This window comes from Corythoichthys intestinalis, chromosome 6 (assembly GCF_030265065.1).
Source record: "Corythoichthys intestinalis isolate RoL2023-P3 chromosome 6, ASM3026506v1, whole genome shotgun sequence".
NCBI lineage: Eukaryota > Metazoa > Chordata > Actinopteri > Syngnathiformes > Syngnathidae > Corythoichthys > Corythoichthys intestinalis.
Genome location: NC_080400.1, coordinates 24,421,005 through 24,433,495, shown reverse-complemented (window position 1 = coordinate 24,433,495; position 12,491 = coordinate 24,421,005). Strand labels below are relative to the sequence as shown.

General features: G+C 39.1%; 1 protein-coding gene across 1 annotated transcript in view; it reads left to right on the top strand.

The window, feature by feature from the left end:
* sipa1l3 (signal-induced proliferation-associated 1 like 3) overlaps positions 1-11,544 on the top strand; it is a 125,767-nt gene extending 114,223 nt beyond the window's left edge. The window contains exons 15-23 of the mRNA XM_057838535.1: positions 1,832-1,947; positions 2,017-2,429; positions 2,679-2,903; positions 2,989-3,151; positions 4,686-4,860; positions 4,928-5,077; positions 5,147-5,270; positions 6,478-6,559; positions 9,685-11,544. Of these exons, the coding sequence (XP_057694518.1) occupies positions 1,832-1,947; positions 2,017-2,429; positions 2,679-2,903; positions 2,989-3,151; positions 4,686-4,860; positions 4,928-5,077; positions 5,147-5,270; positions 6,478-6,559; positions 9,685-9,873 (1,637 nt within the window). The 3' untranslated portion in view covers positions 9,874-11,544. The remainder of the gene's footprint in view (positions 1-1,831; positions 1,948-2,016; positions 2,430-2,678; positions 2,904-2,988; positions 3,152-4,685; positions 4,861-4,927; positions 5,078-5,146; positions 5,271-6,477; positions 6,560-9,684) is intronic.
* The last annotated feature ends 947 nt before the right edge of the window (positions 11,545-12,491 follow it).

Here is a 12,491-nt window from a genome sequence, read left to right as displayed (position 1 = left end):
ACGGTGAGCAAAAATCCCAGAACCACAAGGGGGGACCTAGTGAATGACCAACAGAGAGCTGGGACCACAGTAACACACATCAGTCACACAATGCGCCGCCAGGGACTCAAATCCTGCACTGCCAGACGTGTCCCCCGCTGAAGAAAGTACACGTCCAGGCCCATCTTCGGTTCGCTAGAGAGCATTTGGATGATCCAGAAGAGGACTGGGAGAATGTGTTATGGTCAGATGAAACCAAAATAGAACTTTTTGGTAGAAACACAGGTTCTCGTGTTTGAAGGAGAAAGAATACTCAATTGTATTCGAATAACCCCATACCCACTGTGAAGCATGGTGGTGGAAACATCATGCTTTGGGCTGTTTTTCTGCAAAGGGACCAGGACGACTGATCTGTGTAAAGAAACGAATGAATGGGGGCCATGTATCGAGAGATTTTGAGTGAAAATCTTCCATCCATCAGCAAGGGCATTGAAGATGAGACGTGGCTGGGTCTTTCAGCATGACAATGATCCCAAACACACAGCCAGGCCAACAAAGGAGTGGCTTCGTAGGAAGCATTTCAAGGTCCTGGAGTGGCCTAGCCAGTCTCCAGATCTCAACCCCATGGAAAATCTGTGGTGGGAGTTGAAAGTCCGTGTTGCCCAACGACAGCCCTAAAACATCACTGCTCTAAAGGAGATCTGCATGGAGGAATGGGCCAAAATACCAGCAACAATGTGTGAAAAGCTTGTGAAAAGTTACAGAAAACGTTTGACCTCCGTTATTGCCAACAAAGGGTACATAACAAAGTATTGAGATTAACTTTTGGTATTGACCAAATACTTATTTTCCACCATGATTTGCAAATAATTTCTTTAAAAATCAAACAATGTGATTTTCTGTTTTTTTTTCCACATTCTGTCTTTCATGGTTGAGGTTCCCCTATGTTAACAATTAGTTGTTGACTAAATACTTATTTGCCCCACTGTATATAAATAAAAAGTTATTAATGTTACATTCTGACTTGATTCTAGTCAAATTAAGCCTCAAGATATATCTGTATGTATTATACATATGTACTATAGCCGCCACACACAAAATATTCATTAAGAATTTGCCATTTCAGAATACCGTAATTTTCAGACTCGCAGTTTTTTTTCATAGTTTGGCTGGGGGTGCCACTTATACTCTGGAGCGACTTATGTGTGAAATTATTAACACATTATTATATCATTTCACATGTTATTTTGGTGTTTTGGACTGACACTGATGGTTTGCTAAACTTGTTAGAATATTCTTTATGCTATAGTTATCTGAATAACTCTTAATTGCTATGTTTTGTTAACATACCGGCCACGTTCGCATTTCGTTGTTCATGCATCATGTAACATTATCATACTGTACACTTATTTAGCATGTTGTTCTCTATTGTATTTTTATTCTAAATTGCCTTTCAAGACGACATATCTGTTCTATGTTTTGGATTTTATCAAGTAAATTTCCTCCAAAAATGCGACTTATACTCTGGTATGACTTTTTTTTTTTTTTTTTTTACTCTTCATTGCGCATTTTTGGCCTGGTGCAACTTATACTCAGGTGCGATATATAGTCCGTAAAATACGGTATTTGGATTCAGTACTCTTAATGTTACAATTTTATTTCATAATATTTTAATTATTTATTCAGTCAATGGAATAATAAAGATTTATTGCCTGCCGTTGACGATAGACGTCTAATCCGTTTTGACTGCTGTCCAATGACTGCCATCCTCTTCCAGTCAAAATGGACTGGAAGTCTAGTGCCATCAGAATCTTTCCTGTATTAATATCAAAACTTTTGGGTTTGTGTGTAGAACCTCTATGGCATGTTCCAGTGTCTTCGTCCAGAGTACAAGCTGGTGGAGGAGGAGGCCAGAGGAGGCTCAGACAGGACGTTCAAGGGAAAGACTCTCCAAACCGACACTCAAAGGTCTGATTCACCATTACTTCTCATCACTCACTCGCCTTCCTGACATTACCTCTCCTGCATGTTCTACAGGGTGATGCCCAATACTCCAGCCACTCCAGCAGTAATACGCTGTCCAGCAACGCCTCCAGTAGCCACAGCGATGAGCGATGGTTTGATGGGGGACCCATAGGCGATCGAGGGGACAGCGGTTTTCCGGGCGATGCGACTGAGCCCGATCCGGACCTTCTCAACAAGGGCGGATCCAATGACAGCGGCATCGACGCCCCGGCCCACTACAACAATCACAACAGTCGCCACGTTTCCGCCGGCCAGCCTCACAAGCCCTCGCACGCTGCTGTCGTAAGGAGCGGAGGGGGCGACGCCAAGAAAAGGGAGTCTTCACCCGGAATTTCGGCCGCGGCCAGTCAGAACAAAGGTTTTCGTACTCGGACGTTCCCACCTCCTGGATCTAGTGCTGAAAAAATGGAAACTTTCAAGCCAAGGTAATAAGAAAATTCACTATGGCATGACATTATGCACAATTTCTTGACTTTCAAGTCACATGTTTTGTGGCCGTTGATGCTTGTAGGAAACTGTTTTTTTTTGTTTGTTTGGTTTTTTTAATTGTTATTGTCATTTTGTTTTAGCAAAGTTGGATAGTCAATTAAAAATCCTATTTTTGCAGGAAAATAAGTCAGGAGATTTTATTTTAAGGCCCTACCAAGCTTTCCCTTTAAATGTTTGTGTCGCAGAGCCTACACACCTCAGGGTTACAAGACCCCCACTGCGGACAAAGCACATCCCGTTCGCGCCTCCACCACCACACCCACTTCGGCCCACCTGAGCTCCAATCCTCTATCGAGCTCAGCACCCAAGGCCTTTTACGGAAAGAACAGACAAAGCGCCCTGCTGCCAGAAGACTTCGGTCCTTCGCCATCCAACACAAAGACTTCTTCCGGTTCCAACAACAACAAGACGTATGTTTGCTATGACAGGATTTTAACAGTAAACTAAGTAGCTGTCGATTAATCACACACCATATTTGGGTGTTGTCGTCTTTAGTCAGGTTGACATCAATTCAAAGAATGTGTTCGGACAACCTCGACTGCGAGCGTCGCTGAGAGACCTGCGCTCTCCACGACGGACGTACAAGAGCACCATCGAGGATGACTTGAAGAAACTCATCATTATGGACAACCCTGGAGAGTCTCCACAGCGAGATCCGGTAAGTAACATGCACACAGTTAAAGAAGGTTATTAAAAAGTCAGCAAGACCACAAGACTGGTCAAAAGGAACAAAGGCAGCAGTGCAAAGCCAAGTTCAATCTTTGCTGCTAAAATGTTCCATCCAACTGTGTCGTAGAGAGAAGTACCCTCATATAACAACATAACACAATATCACATATTTGTCGCTTTACGACTGTTGGAGAGGCAGACTGTGGGTGGACTGTATAAAGTTATAAATTGTTTTCCTCCATTTCATTGTTTACCCCCTTTTTTTTTTTTTTTTTAATCTGTCTCACTCCTTTTTTTCCTTATATTATTTTTTCATCACTATTTTCCCCCTCTATGTGTATTAAATATAAATTCATGCATCAAGGGGTTAAAAAAGCCACAATTTGAATAGGTTGTTCACATACCTTTGTGAAGTTAGCCCGCCCCATCAGACGCAAATTTATATAAAAACTAGCAGTATAGACTGGTGTTGCTCGGGTGAAAAAGTGACAATTGGCATTAAATGATAGCCTTCAAAGACCAAACACATCTGAGAACACTCCCAGACACATAAAGTACAATAATGTCAAATTTCGTCAAAATTCTCCAAGCCATTTTGGCATCCATATGACACGAACACACAGAAAGCCACGCAGACACTCGCCTTTATAAAATCTCTTAGTAATGTTACAGAAAATTGTACGTTTTTTTTTTTTTTTTTTTTTTTTTTTTTTAATTCCAGCGTCTTGTTGTGGAGTACTCAAAACCACAACATATCATCACAGCATGTTTAAATTTGTTCATGGAAGCGTAAAAGTTTGAAAGGCAACTGCTGCATACAATCGCAAGAGACATCTTTTGTCCAAAAGATGGGGCTGTCGGCTCCACAATTAGGGATTTTCGCAGCTAAATTTTGGAGTTTCAAATTCATTTTCTGCATTAAATGGCCTACAGAGCTCAAACCCATCAAATGGGGTCAGTTGAACTCTTGATGACCTATAAAAAATCATTTGTAATAACTGCAAAACTGTGGCAGCACAAACGAAAATTTTGACAGCACAAATGTAGCACAAACAAATGGGACCACTTCGGGTCCATTTTGCAGGAAACTAGGGCCTGCATGACGTCATCACTGTAAATTAAAAGTAGAATCTCTACAAAACCGTTGCAGAACTAACAAAAAAATTTACAACACAAAGAGCACAAATGATTGAGAGCATTTTTAGTTGAATAGGGGTCTGATTGACCTATTAAAAAAATGTAAATATCACAAACGATTGCGGTGCAAACAAAACTTTTTACAACACAAACAAGCACAAACATAGCACATGGAACCAATTGACATTTTAAATTTGTATCTGATGAGGGTGTGGGGGGGCAACTTTACAGACGTGTTTTACTTTTTGTTTTTTAATTCAAATTACTCTTGTTTTGTTTTTTTGTTGTTTTTTTTTTTTGTCCTTGAGTTTCAAGAAAGACAGTTAAAGTAAAATGCTGGATTATTATAATGTTAAGTTCTGATGAATTAACATCTTCTGATGCAGTCTCCCCGGCGTAAACTGCAGCGAACCTTTTCTGACGAGTCCCTATGCAGCGGCCGCAGGGACGCTAGCTTCGCCAACTCGGAAAACCAGTCGGCGCCCATGGACATGCTCTTCACCTGCACTCTTCCCACGCGCAAGCACTCCAGCTCATCCAACCACTCACAGTCCAAAAAAGGTGAGTTGTTGCCACTCTAGTTGAGCTCGTTCACGTTCTGTATTCTCACCGTGACATTTTCCTACAGTGCCGCTGTCGGCATCAGAACTGTCCCTCACTGAGGTGAGAGACAAAGTACCCCCGCTGAGGAGGCTGGACCCCGGACTCATGCCCCTGCCCGACACGGCCTGTGGACTGGAGTGGTCCAGCCTAGTCAATGCTGCCAAAGTCTATGAAGGTGGAAGATTCGCATACTTCAAAATTTGTGGACTTTGAGTTTAAACAAGTGTTCTTTTTTTCCTGACAGCACAAAGAGCCGTGTCGCTTTTTTCACTCACCGAGACACAAGGTGGAGTAGACATGAGGCCAGCCGGCAGTCCTGTGCAGTTTCCTACTCCGCAGACGCCACGGACGACACCCACTTTCAGCAGGTGCCTGTCATTTTGGGATAACTCACATTTGTTCGCACGTGATCGGAAATCTGGCCCTAATCACATAATTTTCAGGGGATGGGAATTCGGTAGAAAAGATGAGGTTTTTAAAATGTTTGTTTTTTTTTACATATTAACTAGTGCTGTCAAATTTATCGCGTTAACAGGCGGTAATTAATTATTTTAATTAGGGCTGTCCAACGATTAAAATTTTTAATCGAGTTAATCACAGCTTAAAAATTAATTAATCGTAATTAATCGTAATTCAAACCATCTATAAAATATGCCATATTTTTCTGTAAATTATTGTTGGAATGGAAAGATAAGACTGATTTATACATTCAACATACTGTACATAAGTACTGTATTTGTTTATTATAACAATAAATCAACAAGATGGCATTAACATTAACATTCTGTTGAAGCGATCCATGGATAGAAAGACTTGTAGTTCTTAAAAGATAAATGTTAGTACAAGTTATAGAAATTTTATATTAAAGCCCCTCTTAATGTTTTTGTTTTAATAAAATTCGTAAAATTTTCAATCAAAAAATAAACTAGTAGCTGCCATTGTTGATGTCAATAATTACAAAATCAGTCGCACCCAAGCGCCAGCAGAGGGCAACAAAACATAAAAAAACACACATAACAAGTGGAAATGTCACTGTTCTGTCATTTTAATCTGTTTGAGCGGGGCATGTGCGTTAATTGCGTTAAATATTTTAACGTGATTAATTTTAAAAATTAATTACCGCCCGTTCACGCGATCATTTTGACAGCTCTATTATATATGTATAATATGTGTGCGTGAATATATATGTATTTTTACACTACTGAAACAAACTTAAAATTAAAATATAAAATAGAGAGAAAATGTCCAGCGACAGCAAAAAACATCAAGAAAATAATAAACAAGATAGCTCAATTTGTCATGCTTTTTTTTTGTGTGTATTCATTCAAAACAAAATACTGAAATGTTGCTAACTTTCATGCACTGATTTCAACATGTTTAAGTGACTTGCTCCATCTGGTGTTGAAGCTAAAACATGCAATAGAATGTAGACTGAACTCGTTTCTTGTGTGGGCTATATTTCATAATATATTCATGATTTGCTGCAGGCCAATAAAAATTGGGGAGTGGCCCGTAGTTTGGACACCCCTGCTTTATATCATAAATATGCTTCTAATTGTGTGGGGTTTTTTTCAGTGACGAGGTGCCAAACGATTTGTCTGGGCGTCTCCACAACCTGGAGTTGATGTTGAAACAGCTCAACAATGACCTGGAGAAAGTGAGTGAATCCCACTTGTTATTTTTAGAGCATGAAATTTGGCAATTGTTTGAATTATTATTATGTTTTAAACTGTACGAACAGTGTGATGTGTATGTTTATGTCACAAAATCATTGCTATCTGTAAAAAAAGGTGAGATTTAGTTTGGGGAAAAAAAGAAAAGGAAAAAAAATTTAAAACATGAGGTAACTTTTCCGTTTCGGTCAACTTTGGCGAGGCCGGTGGACAAAAGCATATGACAATGTCGAAAATAAGAAACGTTTTATTTTGTACCGTATTACCCCACCGGGTTCCTGCCACCCTTCTCAACTTTAATGAGTCCCGGTGAAAGCGATACAGACCCCCTCAAGATATGAAAGAGGTGTCATTCAACTAGTTGTCAGTCGACATAAACTGATGTGAAAAATTATCAGAACCTTTTGGAGTTTCTCACATTTCTGCATAAAATCACCATCAAATGTCATCAAATCTTTGTGAAAATCACACGGATGAAAAAACAGTATCTGCTTTAACTAAAACCACCCAAACATTTATAGATTTTCATATTTTAATGAGGATAGTTTCCAAACAATGACAGAAGGGAGGAAAAATAAGTGAGTGAACCATCAAATTTAATGTTTTGTGGCCCCCTCTTGGGCAGCAGTAACTTCAACCAGACGCTTTCTGCAGATCGGTCTGGCACATCGATCAGGACTATTCTTGGCCCATTCTTCTCTACAAAACTGCTGTAGTTCAGTCAGATTCCTGGGGTGTCTGGCATGAATCGCTGTCATTAGGTCATGCCACAGCATCTCAATGGGGTTCTAGTCTGCACTCCATAACATGGATTTTGTTCTTCTGAAACCATTCTGAAGTTGATTTACTTCTGTGTTTTGGATCATTGTCTTGTTGCCGCATCCATCCTCTTTTTAGCTTCAACTGTCTGACGGACGGCCTCAGTTTTTCCTGCAAAACATCCTGATAAACTTTTGAATTCATTCTTTCAATAATGATTGCAAGTGTCCAGGCCCTGAGTAAGCAAAACAGCCCCAAATCATGATGCTCCCTCCACCATGCTTCACGGTGGGGATGAGGTGTTGATGTTGGTGAGCTGTTCCATTTTTCCTCCACACATGACGTGTGTTACTCCCAAACAATTCAACTTTGGTTTCATCAGTCCACTAAATATATTTTGCCAAAACTTCTGTGGAGTGTCCAAGTGCATTTTTGCAAACATTAAACGAGCAACAATGTTTTTCTAGACAGCAGTGGAGTCCTACCATGAACACCATTCTTAGCCATTGTTTTACATATAGTTGATGTGTGCACAGAGATATTGGACTGTGCCAGTGATTTCTGTAAGTCTTTAGCAGACACTCTGAGGTTCTTTTTTTACCTCTCTGAGTATTCTGCGCTGAACTCATGGCGTCATCTTTGATGGAAGGCCACTCCTTGGGAGAGAAGCAACAGTGCCAAACTCTCTCCAGTTGTAGACAACCTCTCTGACTGTCGATAGATGAACATTCGGACTTTTAGAGAGGTTTTGTATCACACTACTACCGGTAGCTAGGATCGGGCAGACCGGAAGTCACTCGTGTAAAAATACGGTGGATCTGGTCGATTTTCAAAATAATATGCAATCGTAACTGACTATATAAATAAAATAAATTGAAATGAGCTAAAACACCTGTAATTAATGAATACGAATAATACACAAATCCTGCTATACTATTAAATTTCTGCGTGGTGCTATGACTTGAGAAAAACCATCAATAAAGCTTAGAAAAATGCATTAGAAAAAAACAATCATTGAGGCATTTCATCTGTAAAATACATGTTAAAATCTTTTTCATTGGGATTGCTTTTCTCTTTAGCACATGACTTCTTTTTTGTTCTTTCTTTCAAAAAGAAAGCTGGCCAATATGCGGGGTCTGAAAGGCAAATGGTTGTATTTTTATTATCTTTAAATACCCGCTATTCTCGCGCGATCTTGCAATCCTCGCGTGAACCGATCGAGCCGCTCCACCGATGCGCTGCTCGTGAAATGCCTCCTATGGAAATTGACGCCCAGCGTCACTGGTGCGTTATCGCGGCGGAATCGTTGACACGACGTTCACGTTTCTGGTGTGTTACCGGGGTTACTGTTCCAATTGTTTCATTAATTGCTAGTTATGGTATTTAGTAAGTTTATTTGACAGTGGCGTCATAGGACTGTCATAAGCCCATCATAATTATGACATGACACTGCCATGAGCATTAATGAATGCTAATGAAAAATGTCATTTTGTGGCAATTTATCTCACTTTTAAATGGATGTAAAGATCCGAGCTGGAAATAAATGGAGTTAGTGACATAATTCATAATGTCATTATTAATGCCCATGATAGCGTCATGTGATAATTATAACAGTCTTATGACACCACTGTGTTACCTATTAACTATACCTGTCAACCCGAGGCCGTGGGCAATCTTACAAATAGTGACGTATGCCCTTACAAATTGATGAATAATCTTACGTTTTATATAGCGTGCAATCTGAAAAAAAAAACTCCCATTTTTAAAATACAAATTTATTGTTAATATTGTCACATATAACCATATAACTAATATGCAATCGTAACCCACTTTTTGAGTCCATCAGATCTCTTGAGTGGTAGATCGGGTTACAGTTGACATGTCTTTGTTGATTTACTGCTGTCTTCTCTGCTATAATAATAACCAACATTTCTGTGTGGCGCTTTAACTTGAGAAAGTCCACCAATAAAACTTTTGAAAACCGTTCATAAGAAAAAAAAAATGATTCATTAAGGCATTTCATTTGTAAAATACATGTTAAAATCTTTGTCATTGGGATTGCTTTTCTCTTTAGAAGACACTATTTTCATCTGTGTGATTTTGACAAAGATTAGATCACATTTGATGATTTTCTGCAGAAATGTGAGAAATTCCAAAAGGTTCAGATACTTTTTTATACCACTGTATAATCACTAATGTTATGAAAATATTTTGTAAAATTTGAAAAGTTACCTAGTCTTTCTTTAATAGTCAAACAGTAATTACAGTAAACATATGTGTGGAAAAACACTTTTAGGCTATAAATATATTTGAATCCAAACAGATGAATATACTGTGTGTTTTCTCTCAGGAGAAGCACGACAAGGTTGCTCTCATGGCCGAGATGGCTAACCTGCGCGAGAACAACCAACGGCTGCAGGAGGAGAGCGTAACGGCCAGCGAGCAGCTGCGCAAGTTCAACCGACTCTTCGGCCACCTGGGCGAGGGCGAGCACGCCGCGCACTCCCCGGCACTTCAGGCGCCGCCCAAGAGGGAGTAAATGTGACTGACCTAGACTGGACTGCCTTAAAACTGGAAAACACAACTCTTTCTGAGACTTTTATTTTTTTAAGTCCGAGATGTATGGTTCGTACGATAGAGGAGACTGTTTGAATCACCTGGAGAGGCCTAAACACTGTTCCTGCAAGCCAAACAGCTAAAAACACCATAATAAACTACATCTCCTATTATGCCCGAGAATCCCCGGACGCACTACATAGTCATAAGTACTGTTCATTAGACGCCTGTGAGGTACATGCTGATAATCTATATTCTTCTGATATTTTTGGTCTACAAGTGCGCGTGTTTAAAAGACAATTGAGTGACAAACAAGTTTACAGCAAACTCCTGATTTACACAGAGGACCTTTGGTACTGGAGATATTTGTAATGCATACAGAATTCCTGTAGAGGGAGCTGGTGAGCGTGTTTCAAAGAAAATGCTCCAACAGGACCACATTAGCTCACCTGCTAACATATCTTTTTTGCTAGCGCGCTAACTAGCTAGCTAGTCCTCTTTCTTTTTTTTTCTTTTTTTTTTTTTTAACATTGAAGCAACATAAAACCACAGCTCAAGGTGGGTTACTTTTGCATTTTCTATGCTGTGAATGCTAACTAGCCACCCGTCTAATAAGTGTTTTTCCCGCTATTGTCACATTCTCTTAATTACCAAGCTAGCTCTTGCTAATTTAAATGCCACAAGCCATACTTGTCATTTTTTTTTCTATTGACATAAAGCTAAACTGTCCCGTCGTACTAAAAATTTCCAAACGGTTTCCAAAAATATATATTTTCTTCCCAGAATTGCAAGCTATTTCTATACTTTGTAAAAAAAAAAATTTAAAAAAAATCTAATGTGCTTTACTGTACTTGTGGGAGAAAAATGGCCCCTCATCCATCTGTGAAAAAATACATTTATATACTGTTGATGTATTTTTCATACAGAAACACGGTTTGCGCTTTGCCAGCTGCCAGTACTTTTTGATAATTCCGAGAAAACTGTTTGCGGTGACTGGAACTGTTCAATACTTGGCTCAGGTTCCTCATGATGCTGGACCTAAATACTACATGATCACAGGTACTGTTTGAAAAAAATACAACATCATCTTGATCCTTATACGCCATTGTGGCTTTCCCTTTAATGTGTTTTCTGGAGTTTGGTGTTGACAGAGTTAGGCAGAACATGGAAATGGGCTCCCAAATTGGGGTGAAGTCAACCAAAATTGTCCCACCATGCAATTCTAAAAAGCCCAATGACGCTCGCTATGTAATATAGTTGTGAGTACCTCCATTCCTTGCTTTTAAGCTCTTATGACGTGAAGTCGTTCTTCTTTATTTCCTCTGTTCAGGTGTCTATAAGTCTTATTTCTCATGTAAAAAGTTTCCTTTAATATAATTGGTTGTTTTATCATGTATAATGAAGCTATTTATAGCCAAGTGATCCAAGTTGAACAAATCAGTAATGGTAATATTGTAATATTTTCTTTTTGTAGATGTTTTTTTTTATAATTTATTTTTTTGGTTGTGACTCATACAACAGTGAGGACGTGAGAGGGTACTGTGTTTTTGTCTTCACTTTTCCTCTTCTGGTTGTTCTGGGCTGTAATAAGTGTACATTTAAAGTGTTAATTATGTTTTCATTTTATACAAAAATAAAAATTATTTCAAGTTTTTGTATGTGTTTTATCACTCACTGGGTCTCATTTCCTGTTTTTTTTTTTATCACACAGTGGTACCTCGACACACAATCTTTTCGATATCCACGTAAAGTATGACTCGCCATTTGTTCCTACATCCGACGACATGCTCGAAATACGATGATTTACGACAGCGCTGCAGTTTGTTTTCCCACAAGACATACGCACGGCAGATTTTCTTGTGAGAGAAATCAACATGGGTTCCAAGAATGTTAGTGCAGGTGGTGAAAAAAGAAAAAAAAGTGAGGTTTACCATTGTAATGAAGATGGAAATGATAGAAAAATATGAGCGTGGTGTGCGCGTCCCTGAAATGGCTCGACAATATGGCCATAGAATGTCTATGATCTCGGCGGTCCACGTCCGACCTCCGTTTGCAAATTTATAAGTTAAGGTGACAATTATTATGATTAGGGTTGTTCCGATCATGTTTTTTTGCTCCCGATCCGATCGTTTTAGTTTGAGTATCTGCCGATCCCGATATTTCCAGATCCGATTGCTTTTTTTTTTTGCTCCCGATTCAATTCCAATCATTCCCGATAATTTTTCCCGATCATATACATTTTGGCAATGCATTAAGAAAAAAATGAATAAAACTCGGACGAATATACTGTATACATTCAACATACAGTACATAAGTACTGTATTTGTTTATTATGACAATAAATCCTCAAGATGGCATTTACATTATTAACATTCTTTCTGTGAGAGGGATCCACGGATAGAAAGACTTGTGACTTTGTATATTGTGACTAAATATTGCCATCTAGTGTATTTGTTGAGCTTTCAGTAAATGATACTGTAGCCATACCCAAATGCATGATGGGAAGTGGAACCATAACTGTGCGTAGTGCTACCAATTGATATATCTTCTCTGCATTGGGAAATAACATAAGGTGTTAAGAAAAAGATCACTTGCCACCTT